Here is a 24806-nt window from a genome sequence, read left to right on the forward strand (position 1 = left end):
AGTTATTATAGTTGAGTTTAGTTAGAAGGAGCTACAGGAATTTATATTTGAGAGTTTCCCTGAGATGGGACAATGGAATCAACATTCTAGCCTTTTGTTGCTCTTTTAAGAACATAAAAACATAAGAATGGCCCTACTGGGTCAGACCAAAGGTCCATCTAGCCCAGTATCCTGTCTTCCGACAGTGGCCAGTGCCAGGTACCCCAGAGGGAATGAACAGAACAGGTAATCATCAAGTGATCCATCCCCTGTCGCTCATTCCCACATCCCCTGTCGCTCATTCCCCTATCACTCCTTCCATTTTTTCTATATTGCTCTGTTAACAAGAGGTCCAGAACTAAATACAGTGTTCCAAGAATCGTCTTGCTAGGTACTTAAAAGAAAGTGTGGATAACAGAACAACCTTTAATTTGTGTGTTTTTAAAAGCATAAGCACTACATGGTGGAAGACAAAAGACTGGTGATGACCCTGTATAAGGAAGTGAGCCAGTGATCTAAATATAGTACCTCAAAACTGAGTTCACCTACGACTTCATGTAAGGAATACTACAAAACGTAATTGCAAGGGGAATCAAAAGAAATAGGCTAGAGCCAGCAGTATGAATAAATATTTTATAAGACAGCAATGTGTAGTTTAATAACTGATTTAATAAATCCACAGTAAAGCAACATATTTTTGCTTTTTTCAGTTAAACAAATGTATAGTATATCATTACAATAAAAAACTCCAAATACAATACAAGTTTATCATACTCCAACTTCTAACTACATTGACTGTAAACCGCAACTTCATAAAATCCTACTTGAATAGCCAGTATGTGCAAAATACCTGGTTTTCAGAAAGTTCATATGGAAAGGATACACAATTTTTCATAAACTGTGATATGGCTTTACTGGTGATATACTGTATGTACTGAAGCATTAGCTTCCCAAAGACACTGGTACTCTACCTCTGAGCTGAAGGTGCTGGCATACTGTATTGTCGCATTCCCCCTCTTTGTTGGAAGAAATACAAACATAATCCAGTGTTATGTGCACTTTGTCCAAACTAATACTGTGCTGTTAATTAGTATCTCTGAAATTTTATCATCTGATTCCCTACCCCAAGAGAAAGCAAACAAGCCATGTTTTAATCCTAATTGCAGCTACAAATCAGTTTGATGAAATTAAATATGAAACAGTAGCAGGTCTTAAAACAGTATGTTGCCTTGGTATTTACAGCTGAACAGCAAAGCTGTCAATGTAGGGCAAAAGTTATCTTTTCTGATACATGCACAGAACTATTATTGATGTCAGTGGAAGTTCTGGATAGAGATCAAAGTGCAACAGAGATCTGAGGCCAAATTCTGGTTTTCTTTTCAGCTTTTGCAGTCTATATTCTTCCGGCCTTCAGTGAGGAGGATACATGGTGGCTGTAACCACAGGCAGATCAGAGAGACTGAGTTTAAATTTGCCCTTATAAAGTCAAAGTGCAGAGGATTTATGGAGAGCCTGTGAGACTCAGTTCCATGGGAACCTGGACATCATACATCATGCACAGAATGTATTTCTCTAAAGGAAATGCAAAAATGAAATTAACAGATTATTAAAATTCTAAGTTTGGGGAATATATCTGAAATCTCTCCTCTCTACTTTCCTGTTAGAATATCTATGTGTGTTGCATGTCTGATTATTTGACAGTATCTTCATAGTTAACATAGTTTCTATAATTTTCTTTTCACAATGCAAAATAATCATGAAAAATGTTTCCTACAGCACATTTATTAATTCTAATTAGAATGAATGCTAATTAATTGGCCCTTGAATCAAGTTAAAATGTTTTACACATTCAATTTCATTAATAATAAAATCATCTTAAGAGTCAAAACTTTATTAAATAAATAAGTGCTTCTAAGGTATACATGCCATACTAAAATACATGAAAGATAACTGATCACTTAAAACATTTTGGGTCCAGTTCTGAAGTCTCTAATTAGACAATGGAAATTTTGCCTGGGTAAGGACCTCTTGATTTGGACCTTTGAATGCCTGCATTACATCTAAATTTCTGGTATGGGTGCAGTAAATTCTATATTTGGCAATTTTCTGAAGACAGTTTATCAAATGGTTTAGCTAGCACTGTTTCCACCACCTTCCAAGATAATATATTAAAAACTGTATTACAAAAATACTGTATAACTACTTTAGGGATCTTTAAGTGTTATGGACCCCTGACGTAATCAACTTTTAAAAAGTTTTTAAGTCAAATACTGAATTCTTTATGCTCCATTTGGAACGCAGGTACATTAGTGGTACACAATTGACAAAGGACAATATTGAAGTGTAATTGATGAGGTATCTGCAGAGCCATATCACAACCTGTAAACAATATTGTGGAAACATCTTTGTCTGAAAATCATATCGAACTGACAATAAATTGGTCAGAGCGAGAGAGAGCAAATACATTTATCTGTAGGGTACCTCCTGCACTTTTTGCAGTACCAGTTCTCCCTCTGGCATCAAATACTGGTACAACTCCACACATAAGGGATTCCATTCAATCATGTTAGTTTTTCATTTATTGCTCTTTAGTCTTTGACTACAAGATAAAGAATAAGGCAGCAGTTCCCAAAATGTATGAAATTAGGCACTGGAACTCTGACAACCTGCACAGGTTTTGTTTACTTCATGCTTGTAACTCTGAAGCTGGACAGAGCATTTATACATTCCAAATGTGTTCAGCAGCAAGTGTCTGGCCTTGGACTGAACTTCCTCCCATTTACGTGAACTTCCTGGAACTGGAAAAGGAAGAAAATTATCAATACATGTCATCCTTCAAAAATCTGACAATCTACCTGTTTCACTAGGCATTACAGCTGGCATGATTGCCCCATTATCGTGTGCCCTTCAGCCCTGATCCTGCACTCAGATCCTTAACGCTGATAAAAATAAGAATCTGATAGTCAGCCAAAAAAGATCAAGATTTTTTGTCTATGCTTTCTATGGACAATACAAAAAGGGATTAATATGATAAATACATTACTGCTGTATTATATAACATTTTACATAGCTGCTAAACATAAACCCTCATGTGTTGTATTGGACAGATATCTGCTGTTTCAATTTAGCTGACATATATGGGCCCAATGAGTAATGGTGTTAACATAGCCCAGTCACTGTCCAACATTAAACAGATTTAAACAAGCTTCACGGTTTGGTATACAGAGATCTCAGCCTGCTTAGTATCATGGGAAACACACCCTTAAAAATCCTTTAAACTTTTTTATGAAAGACACCAAAAATAAGAAAAATAGTTAAAGCATTTGAAAGGTAAAATATTAAGTAAGGCATTCATTTTAACAACATCCCTTGTCCCCTTCCCCTTTAGCTGGATAAAGTTTTTAGAAGGAAAAAGGCCCTTGTTTGACAGTCTTTAAGATAGTTTCAAAGAGGGTAAGAACTGTCCTTTTTGAGGAAAAGAAGTTAGTTGAGATGGGCTGGAGCTGTCATTGCTCTTGTTGTTAAAGTCTGAACCCGTTTCCTAAAGACAAAACAAGACAAACACACACAAAAGGGGAGAGAACAGAACAGCAAAGATACAAAATGCAGCTTCTGTCTCTGGTGTTGACTTTCACTTGCAACCTCACCATTGGAAAAACACAGGCACAGCATACAGTCTTACCAGCCACTCCGAAACCTAGCAAACCTGTACCAGCATCAGGCTGTCCTGGCCAGGCACTGAATTTCTGGTCATAGGCTTACAACAGTGTTGCACATAGGCCGCGGCATTGAGTTTTTCTTTTCCCTGGGGGTGCTCCATCCCTGCTCTGCCCCAAGGCTCCACCCACTCCCCTGTGCCCCCCCTTGCTCTGCCTCTTCCTGCCTCTGTTCTGCCCCCTCCCCGAGGCGCCCGCCTACTTGCTGCTCTCCACCTCCCCCACGCCCCTCCCCCAGCTACCAAACAGCTGTTTGGCAGCCCCTCCAATCAGCTAATCGGAGGTGCTGCCAAACAGATATGGCTGGTGGGTGCTAAGCACCCACTATTTTTTTCCCTGAGTGCAATATCAGACTTGGGAGGGTAGCATGAAGCCCCTAGAGAGGTCTGTATTGATTTTTTTATACAAAGCGTCTTATGTTGTTTTACCACCTATTGTGGGAAAACTGTGTTTTTTTGTGCCAGCAAAAAATCTGTGCAAAAGCATCAACTTTTTCCTTTTTAATGAATCTGATCAAACAGTATTTGCTCCTGATCTTTCCAGCAGTGAGTTTTCTTGCACAGTTCTCTATAATATACCCATGATAGGAGAAGTTTTATGTATTTTATAAGCAAGCCATTTTCTATGCAAAGGATAGTTAAAAGCCTTGTTCCCAAAATGCATACATCACAGCTCAGTTTAATCAGAAGCATAAAGACAGAGTCAAAGTTCTTTCTGCAGCTAAAGCTTATCTATAGCTGTATCATTGTAGGTATACTATGCAGTTACTTACCTAATTGCAAGTGGACTATGGCAGTAGTTTTTCCTGCTGTGAGAGACCAAACATTCAAATCTTCTATTGAATAAACATCTTCAATTTTCATTAAGTCTTCTTTAATGCGGTCCACATTCAAATGCTTTGGAACCCCTACAGTATAAGAATGAGGGGAAATTAATTGTTTCTAATTAATACACACACTGACTTTCAAAGTAAAATATTATGACAGGTCACAAGAAGACAAACAAACAGTTCTTGTAACATTTAAAGTGTCTAGTGGCATCTAAATTATCAGCAAAGAACATAGGAATTGCCACATTGAATCAGGACAGTAATCCTTCCAGTCCAGTAACATAGGAACTGCCCTATTGGCTCAGACCTGGGTCCATCCAGTCCAGAATCCTGTCTCCAAGAATTGCCTTGACCAGATGCTTCAGAGGAAAATGTAAGAAACCCCATGGCAGGCATCTATGGAATAGTCAGTCACCCCTGACAGTCTCATTCTACCTCCTGCTAGCTAGAGACTGGCTTAGATCTTGAAGCACATCCCTTCCAAAACTCATTTTTTGTGTTTACTGTCATTACTCTGGATATTCTTGTTCTCCATGTAACTGTCCCAACCTTCTCTGAATCCTTCATGTGACAGTGCTGTGCACCAGATACTTCAAAGGAAGGTGTAAAACCCCCTCATGGTGGACAATTATGCAATAATATGCCTCTGGGGAAAGTTTCTTCCCAACCCAAGAAGTCGGTGGATGTTTACATCTGGAAGCATGAGGATTGATATCACTTATAAATATTTATTCTAGCTAATGTAACTGCAGATATTATTCATGTAACTTTCTAATCCTTTTTTAAAAATCCTAATATGTTCTTTGCCACAAGATCTTATTGAGACCGTGAGTTTCACAGGTTAATTATATGTTGTATAAAAAGTATTTCCTTTTATCGGTTTTTGAAATTTGCTGCCTTTTAATTTCATCATGTCATGGGGGAAAAAAATAGAAGCACCAAATGACCTTCCTACACCAGTCACTAAATAATTTACAGATCCAACATGCCACATATTAATAGCCTTTCTAAATACTCTTTGCCTTTTTAACCTACTATGGAAGCTTTTTGGTCACACTTTATATTAAGATTCCATTCGTAAATAATTTATAAAGGTTAATAAATGATTACTAACATTCTATGAACACGTTACTAGTCAGAAACTGGAATTTTTGTCTCATGGAAAGTCTCAACATTTCAAAATTTTGTTTCTGTTCTGAATCAGAATGGAAAATCAAAATATTTTTTAAAAATACATGGAATGAACAATTCCAAAAATTTCAAACTGGAAATGTCAACATGAAAATTTTGGCATTTTTGATCAAAATGATTCAACGTGTTGAAACATTTTTTCCTCTTGAAATGACAACTTTTATTTTCAAATAACCCTTTAAAATGAAAAAATGTTTCAAATTCACCTTTTGAAAGAAAAAGCATTGCTTCATTTCAAAAAGTCAACTTGAAACAAATTCTTCAATATGATTCTCACAACTAGAAAATTGTAAAAATTGCCAGAATGAACAATTTCTCATGAACGCTTTCAATTTTGACAAAAATTATATTTTCCACTGGGAAATTTAACCAGCTCTACATGTTACAGACATGAGGAGTATAGACGGTGTTAGAGATGATTATAAGACATGATTACAAAAAACTTTTGATCTGTTGGACTTTATAACAACCAATTTAACCATTTAGTAAAACATCTATTAATCGAGTATTAATACTTCATAAACTATAAATGGAAGCTTAATATAAAGTGTGACCAGTTTTTTCATGGATCTCATTCATTTTTGTTCCTCTTCTCTGAACCTTTTCTATTTCTGCTCTCTTTTTACAAATAGGATGACAAGGATTGAGCAATGTTTTCATTGATCTATTTCCATTGACTCCTCTGTCTTTCAATTCAAGGGTTGTAATTCATTGAGAACCCATCAATATGTAGAAGTAATCCACTATTTTGTTGACGCTCTCAAAAAAACTGTGTTAGAGAAACATGATTTTCTTTTATACAAGACGTAGTTTTGTCCCTACCATGTTTATCTACTGTAGATGGTTATAACTCTATATTTTTCTAATGCTATTTTTATATTTTTCCAACCAATAATCTTCTTACTATTAAAATAATGCCCATAACCATCCCTAGCACCTTTTTAAAATATACATATAATATAGCTACCCTCCAGTCTTATGGTACAGTAGCTGATTTTAATTATATATATTTAGCAATGCAGCCACTTCATTCTTAAGTTCCTTCAGGATTCCTATATGAATGATCTCTGGAACTGGTGTCTTGTCGCAACTTAAATAACTAGTTTGTTCCAGTACAGGGATCGGCAACCTTTGGCATGCGGCCCGTCAGGGTAAGCCCCTGGCGGGCCAGGCCAGTTTGTTTGCCCGCAGCGTCTGCAGGTTCGGACGATTGCGGCTCCCATTGGCCGCGATTCGCCATTCCAGGCCAATGGGGCCTGCAGGAAGGGGCTGCAGGCTGAGGGATGTGCCGGCCACGGCTTCCCGCAGCCCCCATTGGCCTGGAACAGTGAACCGCGGCCAGTGGGAGTTGCGATCGGCCAAACCTGTGGACGCGGCAGGTAAACAAACTGGCCTGGCCCGCCAGGGGTTTACCTTGACTGGCTGCGTGCCAAAGGTTGCCGATCCTGTTCCAGTATCTCCTCTTTTGAGAGCTCAGTATCTAAGGGCTTGTCTCCACTTACCCGGGGATCAATGTGCAGCGATCCATCCATCAGGGGTCGATTTAGCGGGTCTAGTGAAGGCCCGTTAAATTGACCGCTGATCGCTCTCCTGTCGACTCTAGTACTCCACCGGAACGAGAAGCATAAGGTAAGTTGACAGAGAGTTTTTCCCATTGACACAGCACGGTGTAGACACCGCAAAAGGTCGACCTAAGGTACGTCGACTCCAGCTACGTTATTCACGTGGCTGTAGTTGCGTAACTTAGGTCAACTTAGCCCCGTAGTGTAGACGTGCCCTGAGACTGTCTCACGTTTATTAAATGCAAAGAGCAGCTCTAGAGTGAGTAACTCTCCATTGTCCTTTCTGGTGAAGGCTGTTGCAAAGTTGCTTACCTGTTAAATAAGTAAGTGCCTGATGGCTGTTTCTGCTGCATTTCTTGCCCCAAGGAGCCTGGGCCTAAACTCTAATCCCGCACATTGTGCTGCCACTAGACCGCTCCGCCAACTTTTAAATCTATATTAAAAAATAGAATCTAGCTGCTAATATTAGGTAATCACATATGTTTTAAATTTAATATTCCCACTTTAACAGTGTGGCTTAGGTTAAATGTATTTTGAAAACCTACCCAGCCCCACAGACTCTGATGTTTAGCAATGGTCTCTGACAGAACAAACCAATACAAATTCATATCTACGTTTTTGGAGTTGCTAAAATGGAGTGCAAAAAGTTCCCAAAAGTACACGAGATCTAAAAAGTACCTTTCATCACTTGTAATAATATAGTTAATTCAGACATATATTCATCACAATCAGGCGGCCTACACGAACAACTAGAATTCAAATGTAAAATCTGATATACATGTTAGTTGTCTTATCTATTTTCTTTGGCTAAATCTCAACACCACTAACCTGGAACTAATTGAGACATCTTAATTGTAGGCACAGTTCACCGTTTTTGCCCTGTCGATGAACCTTTTATTTTATTTTATTTTACTTTATTTATTTATTAAGGAAGAAAAAACATTTGACAATCAAGATTGGTGAGGCCCTGTTCAGAGTTTTTGATTTGAACCATAATTCAACAAAGCAGAGTGTCAGATACCCAGCAACTTTACGGCCATGTTTGCATTAGCCCTTTCTCCCTAATACTTCCCTCATTGATACCGTAGTTGCATTTCCACTAGGGGTAGTAACAGTCGGACTGCTCGTTAAAACAATGCACTGGAGGCTGCTGGCATTTTAACCACCATGTTGTCTAGATCTGCTCCGCACAGGCTAAGAAGACATAATAGTTAAAAAGCAATGACCAATCTACACCTGTGCTTCCACTGTTGCTACCACCAGTAGAACTGCACCAATGGTGCAACAACCATGGTGCGAAATTTGAGGGGGGAAAGGGTTAGTGTAGACACAGCCTGTGTGTACAGCTTTTTGATCCAGGTTTGTCTCTTTGTGTTTTGTAAGCATTTAATTTTCAAGTTTAAGTAAAATGTGGAGTCAGATGCTTGGCTATGGCAGAGAAGCATATAGTACAGGATTGGGGCTGGAGGAGGGAGCATGAATGGGTGCTGCAAATTTCAATTTTGCCTTCCAAATTCTGGGCAAGCTGTGTGCCAGGCAGGCACCTAGCAATTTGGCATAAGTTAAAGTAGCCTGAAGACTGCTCTAAGTTATACCAGCTCCCAGTGACCCCAACGGCTTAAACAAAAGCGGGGCAAAGGGAAGCCACAGCCATGCCCCCTATATAGCAGCAGGGAAGGCATAGGGCCATTAAGACACCTCTGTGCCACTAATAATCCCCCTACACTGGGGCAATCCTCTGATGGCTGGATAAGTTGGCTCTGTGGCCAGGTTCTGCTTGTGGTGCCATGTAAATGGTTGTAACCCATCCAAGAATCTGGACCATGATGTCTGTGATCACTTATTCAATATGATTTAAATATACGGAGTGAACATTTTGTACAACAGAGAAATAACAAAGAATTAGCCATTACCACAAAATGTAACTTTCACTGCTATCTGACATGTAAAATTAAATAAGAGTATCACAGAATTCATACAGATCTTACCTTCCAGTATAATAACGCCTGTGTCCCGTATGATTCGGACTGTTGTAAAAACCACAAGTATTGAGAATATGTAAGTACATATAGGGTCAGCAATCTTGTATTCTGGCTGCAAGGTACAGATTAAGAGTTTGTAAGGAAATAGGCTTCTTGTAAAGATTCAAAAAAGACTTGGTCCAGTAAGATTCAGCCACTTTTACCTCTCACTTTATTTTACATTCTGTTGAAGAATATTTAGAAAATATGTGCATGGTAGCGGTCTAATCTTTACTCATTTTGGATGAATTTATATTACTAAAAAACAACAACTAACACTGAATATTTCTTTATCTTATAAAAAAGGTCCTTTAATCTAGTATAGGAGTTAACATAAGAAATGTCCACAGTCACAAAAGACTAGCAACGTCCTACCTTGAAACGTATGATGTATGCAGCTACAAGCACACCAATACTCTGTACCAAGTCCCCCAGGGCATGTACAAATGCTGCTCTCACTGCAAGGCTGCTGTGTCCCTGGCTATGCCCGTGGGCTGTGTTAGGAGTGTTTGATGCAGGTACTTGGGAGTGTGAATGGGAATGAAGGTGACCTGACTGATTCAGTAGAAATCCCATTCTGAAAATGAAAGGAAAAGGAATAAGAGTGAGGCGATTTATAAATATTATGACCAAAGGATGGAGAAAAATATTACATTCATTACTACTGCATGTCTCATTTTGGGAGCATGAAGAGACCCAACAAACCACGCTAGCATACAAATAAAATTCCCAAGTGATTGAGACTGATTCAATAAAAATAAATATTACAGACTGTGAATGAATTAATCTATATATTATATTTTGTAAATGTATACAAGGAATATCAATGTAGGGAAACAAAGCTTACATCAAGTTTACTGCAACGCCAACAGCTGCTGTAATGAGCATTATATCTCCATTAATTTCATAGTCCATATGGATAGTTCTTTGAACAGCTTCATATAAGAACACCACCATTAGGATATATACCAGCAATACACTAACAAGGGCTGACAACACCTCTGCAAACAAAAAGGGAACAACATTACAAGAGTGACTTATAGATCTACTATATCCTATTTAAAATTTCATTTGTCGTTTTTTTACCAGGCAATAATTGATTTTCAGTAGATTCTCACGCCTTAAAATATGTTGTGAATCAAGTCAAATTCAGAAGATACAGTCAGCAAACAGAACAATTTGTGCTAATCAGGTAATACACTCTCTCATGTCAGCTTTGTTCCTGGAAATATATTTCCTCTGTTTAGGTCAAAATGTCTAGGTGGGTTCAGGAGATTCCCAAGCTACTTGGAAGCTGTGCCTAATGCAGTTGCAGATAAAGGCCTGATCCAATGTGGCCAAAGGTAGGAGCTCTGAAACCATAAGTCTGACCTGTTTGTAAACTAGACACAGTTACTTTTTAAATGTACACTATATCAACCTGAATATTTTGCATGAACTATTAATTGGTGCTGTATAGTTTTAAAGATTTCTATATGCACAGTTTTGTGCTTTAGATAGAGACAAAGACAAAAGAAGACGATAATCACTGCAGCACAGTACAAAATCAGCATACATACTGGGAGCAAAACACTTGAGAGCTGTGTATATATTATTTATTGTACAGTCTTGTTATAAAGTGTTAAACGAATCTGTTGTATTTCCTATGATATGCTGTTACCTAATGGCTAACGAATCTCTACTTTTCAGAGAGATAAGAGTATCGTTAACCTTGATCGTATTGCATTTTGGTATTGTAATTTTAAATAACTGGCAGGGCCTACAGAGTTTGTATATGAGTGCTTTTCATTTATTCTAAATAAAAAGAAAATTAAAAAAATGAACAAACATAGGAATCAAAGGGCCTGATTCTGCAGTGCCTGGCAGCTTTTGTAATGATTATGCCAGTACCAAGCGGGTGTAAAACACTGCTATTCTGATCTCGTGACATTAATCAGCCGCTTTACGGAAGTGTTAATGACACACAAGATGCAAGAAAGTGGAGCATCAGGCCCCAATCCTAGACAACAAAGATCATGCAAGATTTTGAAGTAGCTCTTCCAACTTTTAAAATAAATTTGCTCTAATATATATAAGTTACTGAAAGGCCCATTCCTTAGGGTTTGGGGACCCTTCAGAGATTTCTGTTTTATGCAAATTCACATCCCAAATACTGAGTGTGAGCAGCAGGGCTTGGTGCATAGGGCCTTGATGGGGACTAGGGAGGAAGGAATCAAAAGCTGTTGAAGGCTGTAGCATAATTTAGGGACACAGTTCTTCCCTGTCTAAATTGTAAGCCCAAACTGTTTAACCATATTGGAAGTCTACCATGCTGTAGCTGCAATAGCCAGCCCAAGTAGCCAGGCACTGGATGGATGTAGAGAGAAAAATCTCCTTGCACACTGAAGCTATGAAGTGTGTCTGCAGCCACTCCACAGAGACTGCTTCAGTGGGTCCTGATGCATCTTTCTTTCCCAGGATGGGAAGAGGTTGGAAGGATCTATCCAATGGAGGAGTCCGCTCAGCATTCTGCCACATAGGGTGTCTGCATGCTCCTACACAGAGCCTTGCACAGAGGAACCTCACTGGTGTAACTGCCTGGGGGACTTCCTCGGAGGAGGAGCAATTAGTGTGTAGTACTGTAATTCAACTAGCCTATAAAACACGGAGCTGATTATCTTAGAATGTGCATTTTATAAGATCCACATAGGCAGTTCTTAGAATATCTGCATGTTACTGTAACTACAGCATGAAGAACTCAATGAGAGAGGCTTGTTCTTTACATTCTTTTGTTGTTGTTGTTTTGTTTTTGTTTTTTTTTTTTTGTTCCTCCTGATTCCCTGATAACAGAAACTGTAAACAACCTGTGTTACTTTGGCACCATCTGTACGACAATTTTTCCCATATTAGGAAACAGGATTTAAAAATTGTTATTAAAATATGTTTGCTGTTAACATAATTGCTTGGTCTCAACAACAGCTGAACATTCTAAGCCCCATCCACACAGGTTTGCACAACTATATTAGCAAAACAGTTTTTACAGCAAAGTTAAACTCTTTCTTAAAAACTGGTTGAAACTGTGGGGGAGATGGACAATTTAACTCTAGCCAGGTTACATATTATTGGAAGCAATCCACTGCTTCACAATTCCTTGGAATTTTGTTATAATTTTGTCCTCTTCCTTGTCCCTAGCCTCTGTTTGTCAGAGGAAGGAGATGGATGGCAGGAGAGAGATCACTTGACCATTGCCTGTTAGGTCCACTCTCTCTGGGGCACCTGGCATTGGCCATTGTCGGTAGATAGGCTACTGGGCTAGATGGACCTTTGGTCTGACCCGGTATGGCCATTCTTATGTTCATCTGTAATGTTATTACCTGCTCAAGGAGCTTGGATTGTCAGTAAAGATAGCTTAATGTTACACACAAAATAACTAGGTTAAAAGAACATTATTAAGGTTGCAAAGTCAAGCACTCAGAAGTTGGGGAATTAAGTTGCCTGTGCAATCTTAATTTGCCATCCTTATTTGTATGCATTTTAATACAATCTTTAATGACATGATCATATGCTATTTTTTTTTACATTTTCTCCGCCTAATTCAGTGCACAGGATGGATGGTGTTCACTTAATAATCAGCTATTCAGTATTTTGTTTTCTCCTCATTGTTCAGTGTATGGCCACAGGCTTTATTTACTGCAAAATATTCAGCCTGAGGCAGATCCCTGGCATGGAAAACTGGTCAAGTCTGGCAAAGTTTCATAAGTAACTGAAAACGGGGTCTTATAATGGGTAGTGTTGGGAAAATCTTACGAGATGGTGCCACCAGACCAGCCTATAATGCATATAAATCTGCAGGACTGTATGCATGATTTGTATCATTATTATTTGTAATAATTAAAAATGTCATTCAGGACTACTGATAAAATCTCATTGTGAGTTAATTACCAGAGCCTCTATCTTTCTGTATCAACACCTCAAAGATCAGAGTTGATATTCATTTGTTCTTCGAGATGTAGATGTGTAGCTGTTATTTCTTTGTGTTCCACACATGTTGCTATGAATTCTTTCACAGCTGGAGCAAAATTCTATCCTCAGATGCATAATATACTCCAACAGTGTTGTTCTGTGTTGGCATTTGACAGCTGCCTCAGTTCTCCCCATGTCTTAGATCTGTCAGCATGTACAATGTTTCTTTGATGGCTGCAGAATGTATTGTTTCTACCAAGGAATTGTCTTCATTTTACTCATTCAACACGATAGTAAAAAGTGTCCTCTGAAGGAGCTTTTGATGTCACCAGAATCACTTGGTCCATAGGCTGAATTTTAAAATCAGGTTGGCAGGAAGAAACTCACACCAACGCACTCAGCTGTTCAGTTTATCACTGCCTGGATAAGAATCAGTATTATAAAGCTCTAACCAGGCTCTGAAAGGCAGCCATCATGATCTCAGATGATTTCAGAAAGATACCCATCTTAAAAAATCCTGGAGTTATCCATGCAATTTCTGGAGTGCTTTATGAAACAAATTATTCATGTTGATGTCCTTAAAACAACATAGTTTCATAGATTCGTCAGTCATGTGAAATGTTGGCATATGAATCACATTCCATTACCATACACCAGCAGAGTACTTATTATTTTTGTTTTAATTCAAAGCAATTTTCTCTGTAGCTGCCTGAAACCAGTGCTTTTCCTGGCAACAGATTATAATGAGATCCCTTTCTTGCTGGCAATGTAAATTTGATCTGGCTGCAATCCTTCATTTCTCATTAAATTAACCAAGCACTGTCTAAATGGATCAATCAATTCTGTAGCTATTGACATAATCTCACCAGCAATGGAGAGTTGTCAGATTCTCTATCTATGGTTAAATCAGTTAGCTGAAAAGGGACATTTCCACTTAAATCATGGATAAACTGAAGTACTTTTGGTTTTAAAGGTGTAACCCAGGAGTCGGCAACGTTTGGCACGCGGCTCGCCAGGCTAAGCACCCTGGCGGGCCGGGCCAGTTTATTTACCTGCTGACGCAGCAGGTTCGGCCGATCGTGGCCCCCACTGGCCGCGGTTCGCCATCCTGGGCCAATGGGGGCGGCGAGAAGCGGTGCTGGCGAGGGATGTGCCGGCCGCGGCTTCCCTGGCGAGCCGCGTGCCAAACGTTCCCGACCCCTGGTGTAACCCATTCCAAACTTGCATGTTCTGTCCATATTTCATCCCCATTTTTCTAACCATTCTAGGATTCTGAGTTTATCCACTTCCTTTTCATCGCTGCAAAGAGAATTAAAACACAACATACATTCTGCATTTAAATAGCGTTGGAATAGGTGATAGCAGTGCTAATTTCCTCTGAAATGCAAACAGATAATCAATAGTGCTAATGTGCTAGATGCTGCTGGAATCCTTTTACAAATGAAAATAGAGCTCCAAAAGCTGGAGTTATAGAAATACTGTTAATTGTATTTGTAATGTTGCCAACGTTAATATCTATAGACGTAACCTAAAAAAATAACAAAGGGGTAGTCGTGTTAGTCTGGATCTGTAAAAGCAGCAAAGAGTCCTGTGGCACCTTATAGACTAACAGACGTATAGGAGCATGAGCTTTCGTGGGTGAATACCCACTCCTTCGGATGTATGTACAGAGCTAAAAAAATAAGTGCAGAGTGCATCAGTTTAAGAAGCCATGAGATGGCTTGAATGCATATTTTTATCTTTTTTGAAAAGGGTCCTTTCTATTCAGAATCCATGAAGCTCACTCTCTTTTGCTGGATTTTTATTATTCGCTGCTCTCTCTATATAATATCTTTCATGAAATTCAGACTAATGGTGGGGTTAAATTATTTGATAACAAGGTTCTTAATGTATGTAAGCAGAGTCAGGATGAGCTCTACCCTGACATCTGGTGGTGAATTATGGCGAGTGTGGAAAAGAACTCCAGGGGCTGATCTTGTTTGCATAGGCACACCCACCCGCCTGGCATGAGACAACAGCAACGGATAGTGGTTACTTTGGATGGGGTGGGATCCCCAGTTTCTCTGTTATTGGGGCAGGAGGAATAAAGTGGTGTTACCCTGATTATGTGAATCAAGGACAATGAAACTGTTTTATGACAGAGTGTCTCACCATCACCTAAGTAGCACTCGCTAGACAAGGGACATGGGTTCCACAACCCAGTGACTGGAGAGAGGATGGGGACAGGTATTTGTACCCGATGGTATGGGCCCCCTTTGAGGGCTTGAAACACCAATTGCACCACCTCCTTTCTCCACTGTTGAATGTCAGAGCTAACTTTGATTCCATTAGGAGTCTAGTTACAGGCTGCTGAGCTGAATTCACTTTGGGCCAATGGTGTACCAGCACTGGGGCTCCCCTACTATGAGCTGAAATCACAAAAGAGCTAAAGTTATTAAGAGCTGTGTTAAATACTGGGGGAGCCTGAAGCTATATTGCTAAGTGGCTGGCGGAGCAGTTTGCAGGGATGGCTGGAGGAGCAGCGAGCAGCGCGGAGCCTTGCGGGGACGGTTGGAGCGGCCCAAGGAACGGCGAGCGGAGCCGTTTGCGGGGACGGTTGGAGCGGCTCACAGGTCGGTGAGTGGAGCCATTTGTGGAGACGGCTGGAGCGGCTCGTAGAGCAGAGCAGTTTGTGGGACAGCAGGAAGTGGACTGGCTCGTGGTGACGGCTGCGGCGGAACCCCACGGAGAGACGGCCAGCTGGCCTTGGATCACGTAAGGTGCCCCTTAACACTCTGCGTGCCCCCCTTTTACTCTGGGGCTGCACTGACCAGGGACAGAGACTTTGGGTGGTTGCTGGACCCAAGAGACTTTGGGGGTGTTGGACTTTGGGGACTCTGGGTGATTTTTGGGTTGCTGGATTCAAGAACCAAAGGGAAAGGACACAGCCCAATTTGATGGGGTGGGTCTTTTGCTCATGGTTTGTGTTATGAATCCTGTTTGTGGTGTTTTTCCAATTTAATGCTGATGTCGTTTACCTCATGTTATTAAACATTTTCTGCTACACTCAGACTCCGTGCTTGCGAGAGGGGAAGTATTGCCTCTTAGAGGCGCCCAGGGGGTGGTATGTAATTGTCCCAGGTCACTGAGTGGGGGCTCGAGCCGGTTTTGCATTGCGTTATTGAAACGGAACCCCTAGATACAGAACCCGGCCCTTGTTGCTGCCAACTTAGATGGGCAGAAGGGTTACAGGTATAAGACTTTTAGGAGAATGTATCATGAAGAGCTGGGGAATCTCTTGTTCCATTACCAGCTCTACAACTGATTTGTGTGGCATTGGGCACTTAGGACAGAATGATCAAATTTGGGTGCCTCAGATTAAGCAAGTAAATCCTTGTACCGTATATGTTAATCTCTTACATGCCCCCAGCAGTAAAATGAAAACTATACTTAGATCGCTCATAGAGGAACTGTGAGGTTCCTTGAATTAATGTTTGTAAAGTGCTTTGAAATCCTTGAATGAGAAGCATTACATAAGCTGAAAGTAGAATAACTGAGTTAGAGCCAACTAAGCTCCCATGGAAAAGCTGTGGAAAAATCCCTGAGCCACAATTGTTCTTCTGCTACATAAACTCTCAAATATTTGTTGCTAGTGCAAAAAAATCCCAATGAGATGCAAGTCTTCTGCTGAGCCCAGAGCAATTTTAGTGAAAGTTTCCAGGATTGTCAAATATTTTCAAGAAAACGGTTAAAAAAAAAATAGCTTTCCATTTTTTTAAAATGAACTTCTCTGACCCTTCATTCTTGTCTTAGGTTGGTCTCAGGTCACTTTCTATATACACATTAGTTTTTGAGCTCTAAATGCACACAAAACCTCTGAACAAATTTTACTTTTTTTTTAAATGAGGCTTATTAACTCAAAACAGTACCCAAGAGACTTCTGTGTGTATTCATATTGCCCAAAAAGTGCTCTGGGGCAAACCTGAAAGGTCATGTTTCAGTGTAAAGGTAACTCATACAACAAAATTAAAAACTCTTGAAAGAAATGATTCTAATGGAAATGCTGGCAAACCCTTTCTTGTTAGAGCCCCAATGAGCCTTGCTACTGTATCGTATTACGCAGTATTGCTTGAGTGACTAATTAATGGCATAGGGCTGTAGGGTTAGGTGATGAAGCGAATGAATCTGCTACCTACTGCTATAAAATCTGAAATATGAATTGTAAACTTCATTACATTATGTAAGTACTGAGCTAAAATAGACATTGGAATTCATTGTAAAAGCATGTATTTTAAACCACAGTAAAGCAGAAATAGTAAAGCCTGATATTTCATAAAGCATAAAAAGTTAAAGTTCCTGTTAAAATATTTACAATTCAAGACCTGCAATCATACATTATTAATTAATACAGTTACAACATAAAAAGCACTTTTCATCTTCATGGTTATATACAACCATGAACTAATTAATCCTCCCAACACCTGAGGTTGGTAAATAATTCTTATACTTTACAGATGCCTAAAATAGGGAGAGGTTAAGTAATTTGCTCAAGACCACAGAAAGAATCATATCAGAGTCAGGATTAGAACTCAAGAATATGTAGCACATACTAGGGCAAATGTTGTCTCCTTTCCTCTTTGTGGTCCTGGAAGGTCCTCAACACAACAGAATTGCTGCTGCACAAGGAAATAAAGGTTGTATAGGAAAACCCATGCACACAGGAGAGTTCTCTGTGATTCTTCTCTCCCCAGTAGCATGGAGTAGAGAGGAAAGATAGTATTGTGGTTAAGGCACTGGACTAGGTTGCCAACTTTCTAATCAGTCAAAACTGAACACTCTTGCCCCAACCCCTGCCCCACCACTTCCCAGAGGCCCCGCCCCTGCCCTGCCCTTTCTCAGAGACCCCTTCCCCACTTTCCCCCACCCTTTCTCACTTTCACCTGGCTGGGGCAGGAGGTGGGGGTGAGAGCTCCGGCTGGGGGTGCGGGCTCTGGGGTGGGGCTAGAAATGAGGGGTTCAGGATGAAGGAGGGGGCTCAGGGCTGGGGCAGGCGGTTGGAGTGCAGGGAGGGTGCGGGCTTTGGCTGGGGTTGTGGCTCTGGGATGGGGCCGGGGATGAGGGGGTTGGGGTGTGAGGGGGCTCCAGGCTGGGGCAGGGGGTGTGGGGTGCAGGCTCCGGGAGGGAGTTTGGGTGCAGGAGGGGGCTCAGAGCTGGGGCAGGGGATTGGGGTGTGGGATGGGGTTCGGGCTCTGGGAGAGAGTTTGGGTGTGGGAAGGGGCTCAGAGCTGGGGCAGGGGATTCGGGGTGTGGGCTCTGGCCAGGCGGCACTTACCTCAGGCAGCTCCCAGAAGTAGCCGGCATGTCCATCTCCTAGGCAGAGGGGCCAGTGGGCTCTGTGCGCTACCCACCCCCACAGGCGCCATCCCCGCAACTCCCATTGGCCGCAATTCTCTGCCAATGGAAGCTGTGGAGCCAGCACTCAGGGCGAGGGCAGCATGTGGAGTCCCCATGGCCGCCCCTGAGCCTAGGAGCCGGATGTGCTGGCTGCTTCTGAGAGCTGCATGGAGACAGGGCAGGCAGGGAGCCTGCCTTAACCCCGCTGTGCCACCAACTGGACTTTTAGTGGCCTGGTCAGCAATGCTGATCAGAGCAGCCAGGGTCCGTTTTCGACCGGGCATTCCAGTGAAAAACCAGATACCTGGCAAGACTACACTGGACTGAGACACAGCTCTTCCACAGACTTCCTGTGTGATCTTGAGCAAGTTATTTAACCTCTCTGTGTATCACGTCCTCCTCTGTAAAACAGGTCAACACTTCCTTTCTCACACTCTTTTTGTGCGCCTTGTGTATTTAGGGCTAGATTGTGGTGACTATCACTCGCAGTGAGTGGTGCCTTATTTTCCAAAGGAACCCCTCTGAAGTCAATAGGACTACTCAAGAAGTAAGGTACCTGTAGTGGGGTGGTCACCCCGCTCTGGCCCTGAAAGGGTTAAAGCAGCCCTGGAGAGGGCTGTGGTGGCGAAATGATTGGGGGAAGCAGCCACAGTTGGTGCCACGTCCCAATCAGGCCACAGCTGGCCCTATAAGAGGGCTGAGGGCAGAGACTGAAACACTCTCTCTCTCAGGAGCGCCGCCAGCTTTTCTACCGTCCTAGGTGGCGGAAGGTCCTGCCCTGAAATGCCACCCCCCACAGAGGCAGCCGAAGGTCCCGCCGCCAAAATACCGCCGCGGTCGCCGCCCCCCAAACTGTAGCGCCCTAGGTGACCGCCTAGGTCGCCTAATGGGTTGTGCCAGCCCTGCTCTCTCTAGCCTCTTGAGAGAGAAGGCCCTGGCTGCCTGGGAAGCTGAGGAGGGTGGCGCAGCACTGGGGAAGGGCAGAGGGAGCTGGGGAGCTCCAGCCTACCTAAGCCCCAGGCTGCAGGCTGAGTTAAGGGCCCACAAGGGTACTAGGGCTGCAGAGGGGTGGCCCAGGAATAGGCAGAGGCAGCTGGTCCAACCCCCCTTGCCAATGATGAGTGGTTTACAGACTGCAGTCCGCCCCAGTGAGCAGGGGCTAGATGGTGACTGGCAGTAGCCACTGAGGCAAGGTGGGGGTTAGGGTTCCCCTGGGTGGGGAGACCCAGATTGTGGGTTGCTGCGGTGGGCAGAACCCCTGGGCAAAGGGCACCGGGGTCTGGGAGGGACATGGGGGCCAGCGGCAGGTGAGACATCAGCTGGCAGAGGGCGCTACGGCGCTGGAAAAGAGCTAATTCCCTGGACAACCAGCAGGAGGAGCTGTGCCGGTGAGTCTCGTCCCATCACAGTACTACTCAGCATAAGTAAGTCTGGCCCACTGATTGTAAGCATTTTGGGACAGTGATTGCCTGTTACCACATTGTGTGTATGTACCACACGAAGCACATGGGGCTCCTCCAGGTGCTTCTGCAATACAGATAACATTGATATAATGATAGGGGTTGTGATGGGCCAGCGGAGTAGTCTATTTGAATCAATAGACTTCGTCATCTTAAACTTAATCTTTCAAAACTGAGGGGTGCACAGGGGTCCTAATTGCTTGGACAGCCACTATTGCTATGGACCATGGAGTGGCTGCACATCCACTCTGAGCCTTGTCACTGGCTTGTAGGAGAAATTTCCTGTCCTACCCTTGTTAGATTCCTTAGGCAAGGCCCATGTCCTGGGAGCAACAAGCAGCATTTAGAATACAATCTGTAAAATCACCCACTCATCAGAACCAACTTGACAGAAAGCCAAATAAACTTTCATTCCTAAGAGCTAAGTCAAGCACTAAAAACTTAACTCTGAATTTGCCAGATTCCATTTCCACATAGATTCTGTTCCCACTTACGTAAACAGGGTTTTGCCATCAAGTTCCAGGGAAACCAGGTTGGGATTAAAAGAGAAGTGATGTTAAATCCTTCTGGATTTTCCTTTAATCCTTTACTGGATCAACGGGCAGCGATCAATCCAGCGGGGGTCGATTTATTGCATCTAGTCTAGATGCGATAAATTGACCGCTGAGCACTCTCCCATCAACTCCAGGACTCCACCAGGGCAAGAGGCGCAGGCGGAGTCGACGGGAGAGCGTCAGCTATCAACTTACCGCAGTGAAGACACCACGGTAGATCTAAGTACGCTGACTTCAGCTACGTTATTCACATAGCTGAAGTTGCGTAACTTAGATCGATCCTCCCCCCCCAGTGTAGACCAGGCCTTAGTCTACCTGAGTTTCAGTCTGGAGTTAATAGCATCCCTGCAAGTGCAGTGTGTCTCCACCAAGGTTACCTGATCACTGGGGGGGGGGAAAGCATTCTTAAGCTGGGTTAGCTAGCCCAGATTCGAATAGTAGCCAAGACATAACAACTCGGCTTTTAACTTGTGTTAGCATCTCAAATTCAACTCTAGGCTCCCCTACAGGCTTTAACTTGAGCTGCTCACCCAAGTTAAAAATTGCCTTGTCTTTGCTGCAATTTTACCCTAAGTCAGCTAACTGGGGTTAGTTACCCCATGTTAAGAATACATTCTTTGAAGTGAAGACCTAACTGAAGGCTTTATACATCAATGCTGCTATTTCTGTAGCCATATATGTTCAACATACTCTCTGTAGACAAGTCTTTAGACTGGAAGATTCTTATTCGGGTGATGATGAATCACTATGCTGAGTTATTTGCAAGGAAAAGGCTGTACTTTTCCTACATAATTTAACATGAAATAATCACTGTGGCATGAGTTTCCTAAATAGGCCTCTAATGCACAGTTATTAAAAAAATACTACCAACAGAAATAGAGCCTTCTCCACATCACTCATCTGAATGCACAGCAAAGTAATAAAGAAAGGGAAAAAAAGACATGCCTGCCACTTTGGGTATTTTATTAAACTTTTCAGTGATGTTAGTTCTCATGAAAGATTACGGTCTGACAGCCAAGGACAACGTAGTCTCCTATTTGAACCTACAAATAGCTACAGCACAGGTAGGAGCAGTGGAACCTCTCCCAGGAAGGGCTACCAATGTAACACAACCTTGGGCTGGGGGGACCAAGTCAAATCATGGGCCCCGTCGGTCACTTTTGTGCCACTCTGCCTAGGGAAATTCCCAGGTGTCATAAAACCAGCACAGCCATCTCTCTGCCGCCTGCTATGGACAGAGCATTGTAAAGGGCCCTTCGTGTAAATAAGAATCAGGCCCCTAAAATTTCGAGATTTACATAACCTCATTTCTGATAGTTATTTAATGCTCTACACTACAGCTCTGCAGTCAAACTTTCCTCATAGTTATCATTTACAACACTGCTATAACAGTAAACTCTGGCAGCTACGTACCTAAGCGGTGAAATCCAAAGGTGAACTTTTTTGTGGGAGATTTTGCAGACAGCCACAAAGCAAGCAGAGTCAAAAGAATACCACTGAGGTCAGTTAGCATATGAAGTGCATCCATCATGATTGCTAGACTATTAGCAACATATCCACCTGAAATGGAATTGGAAACGTTAGGGCATGTGATATGAACCACTCTGCAAAACATCCTTTGGGTGTAGTTTACAACAAAGTGTATTCAGAATGGTGCATTGAGCAAGTAATGAAGTGTGGTAATGGAGCTGGTGGTTTTTCCCATTGCAATCAATGTGCCATGCTATTTTTTAAAGCTACCATGGTGATAAATACAGTATAAATATTTAAACCGATTAGGTAAGTGGAAAAAGCTCAGTCCTCCAAGCTTTACTCACGCAAGTGGTCTCACTGAAGTCAGTGAGACCACTTGCTTGAATAAGGTTCTGCAGGATCAGGCCTAAAGTAGCTTAGTGTCTTTTCTTTGTTATTTTGTGTGTGTTTAATCAGCTGATTAATTTATTAAGCCAAGACTGCAAAGTTTTTTGACATTTTGAAACATGGGCAGAGCTCCAATGACTAAATGGCAAAGAAATTCAGCCTGTCCTCCTTTTTTTAACATTAAATCTTAAGCCTCATTGTTCCCTGTCTCAGCAGCCATTGCCAACCCCTTCATTCTGAAATATTTCTTTCCATTTCTATGTAATTTAACCCCCTTCTCATAACTGTGGGCTGTGCTGAGATAAATTTCCTCAGATGAGAAGGTCAAAATGATCAATTTGCCCTGAAGCAGATGTCAATATCTGTAATAGATGCATGGAAGGGGTTAACCTCATAAAGATGTAGTCTTCCTTTCATACACAATGCTAATGGGAGTTCTGCACAGGCACTCAAAAGAGACTACATCTTCAGTGTCAGTTCAACAATGGGTCAGGTTTCCCCACTGCTCTGGGAGCAGCCTGAAATTGTCCTTGAACCTGCAGCTTCCACCAAATATAAAATGCCCCCTTGCAGGCCTGAATCTCCAGTTTTAGAAATGAAATATCTCAGATACGAGCTTGTTTGTGTCCATCATTTCTCACTGCCTGGTCTTCGTGTAATATTAAAAATTTGCATTACAGGAAAACCCGAGGATCCTATTGGACAGACCATTAGGGGCCAGGTATAGCAAAGGAAAGCTTACAAATTGGTTGATTGCCTGAGCAACAAAAACAACAAAAATCTATACTTATCTACAAATACACGGACGCACAGATAGCGTACATTATAGTTGGTGGTGGTATTGATCATTATATACTTAAGTTGGAGATCCAACTTCCAATCTAGCTTCCCTCCCACACTGGTTGCTCATCACTTTATCAGACAAATTCCTCTGAGGCTGTAATGTAGCTGCTCTACGCCGATGGGAGAGAGCTCTCCTGTCAGCTTAACTACTCCAGCCCCCGCGAGCAGCAGAAGCTATGTTGGCGGGAGAAGCTCTTCCGCTGACATAGCACCGTCCACACCAGCGCTTATGTTGGTGTAACACCCTGAGCCACATAAATTATGCCAACATAAGCTGTAGTGTAGACATAGCCTGAGATAGCTTGCTGGTTTGTTGAGCCTCCTGGCAGAAGGAACAACCAGACCTTGGGAGACTGCCTGGAATTCTGACTGTTTGAAGATGAGCTCTAAACATATGGGTGAGATCCCGCTGAAGGTTCACTGGATGAGCCTGGTTTTGAGTTGTGGTTTTTCCTGACTTTGTTTGGACCTTAACATCCCAAAAGGACTGATGTGTGCCTTGGCCAGATGGCTAACGCACTGCTACATCAACCCCTGCAAAAGAGCGTGAACCTACCTACAGAGACATGCAGCTGGGTGAGTCGTGCCCTGATGGGCCACAAGGGGGTGCTGCAAAGGCAAATCTGATCACAATCCCAGTGTGTCAAAGGTCACAGAAAACAGAGAGTTATAATACCCTATAGGATCAAATGCAAAGCTCCCCAGATGACTGAGCACTAAATTTCCTCAGAATATTCTGAAACTTGAGGCCCAGAGGATGGGCCACAGAAACAGATCAGGAGAGGAAGTTTGGTTAAGGTAATTAGGTCCATTGTTCAGGGGACTAGCCTGGAACTTGGGAGATCCAGGTTAAATTTCCTGCTCTGCCACAGACTTCTGGGGTCTTTGGGAAAGTCACTTAGTGTCTCTATGCCTCAGTGCACCATCTATAAAATGGGGATAATACTTCCCACAAGGGAGGTGAGGATAAATAAATCAAAAGATTGTGAGGTACTCAGCTACTATGAAGATGGGGGCCATATAAGTACCTTAGTTGGAAAGATCCACCACCTTGACAGAGCTTAGAAAAGTGCTGATCTCAAGCAAAAAGCAATGATGATCTGATCATGATTAAGGTGTAGTTTTATTTTAAATCCACCCTATTTCCAGTTCTGTCTCTAAATCAGATGTGTGGTGTACACATGAGCATAAGCTGAGTCAGACACCACTTAGAAGCCAGGAAGTCTCAAACAAATCCACAAGAGGCATGGTGAATGATACTGAAGTCACCCCCATGAAGAAATTTCAAACTCAGATCCTCAAAGGTTAAATCAATGGGAGCTGGGCATCTAAATGCCTTTGAGGATCTGGGTGTCAGTCAGTGACTCCAGTAGCAGGCTCAACAAGCTCAGCCAGGAATTCCATTGAGTAGTGAGATTGGTACATAGCCAAAATTCCCAAATTCATTTTATCCCGGGAGTCTCATACTACATCAAT

General features: G+C 42.1%; 1 protein-coding gene across 2 annotated transcripts in view; it reads right to left on the reverse strand.

The window, feature by feature from the left end:
- Positions 1-649: 649 nt before the first annotated feature.
- Positions 650-24806, reverse strand: part of SLC30A4 (solute carrier family 30 member 4) — a 30315-nt gene continuing 6158 nt past the window's right edge. For both annotated transcript variants that reach the window (XM_024193905.2, XM_024193904.2), the window contains exons 3-8: positions 22041-22187; positions 10146-10299; positions 9674-9875; positions 9266-9371; positions 4468-4602; positions 650-2777 (exon numbers count right to left, since the gene is read on the reverse strand). In XM_024193905.2, the coding sequence (XP_024049673.1) occupies positions 2623-2777; positions 4468-4602; positions 9266-9371; positions 9674-9875; positions 10146-10299; positions 22041-22187 (899 nt within the window). In that variant the 3' untranslated portion in view covers positions 650-2622. The remainder of the gene's footprint in view (positions 2778-4467; positions 4603-9265; positions 9372-9673; positions 9876-10145; positions 10300-22040; positions 22188-24806) is intronic.

Source organism: Terrapene carolina, unplaced genomic scaffold (assembly GCF_002925995.2).
Source record: "Terrapene carolina triunguis isolate 2854851 unplaced genomic scaffold, T_m_triunguis-2.0 Scaffold67, whole genome shotgun sequence".
Classification (NCBI taxonomy): domain Eukaryota; kingdom Metazoa; phylum Chordata; order Testudines; family Emydidae; genus Terrapene; species Terrapene triunguis.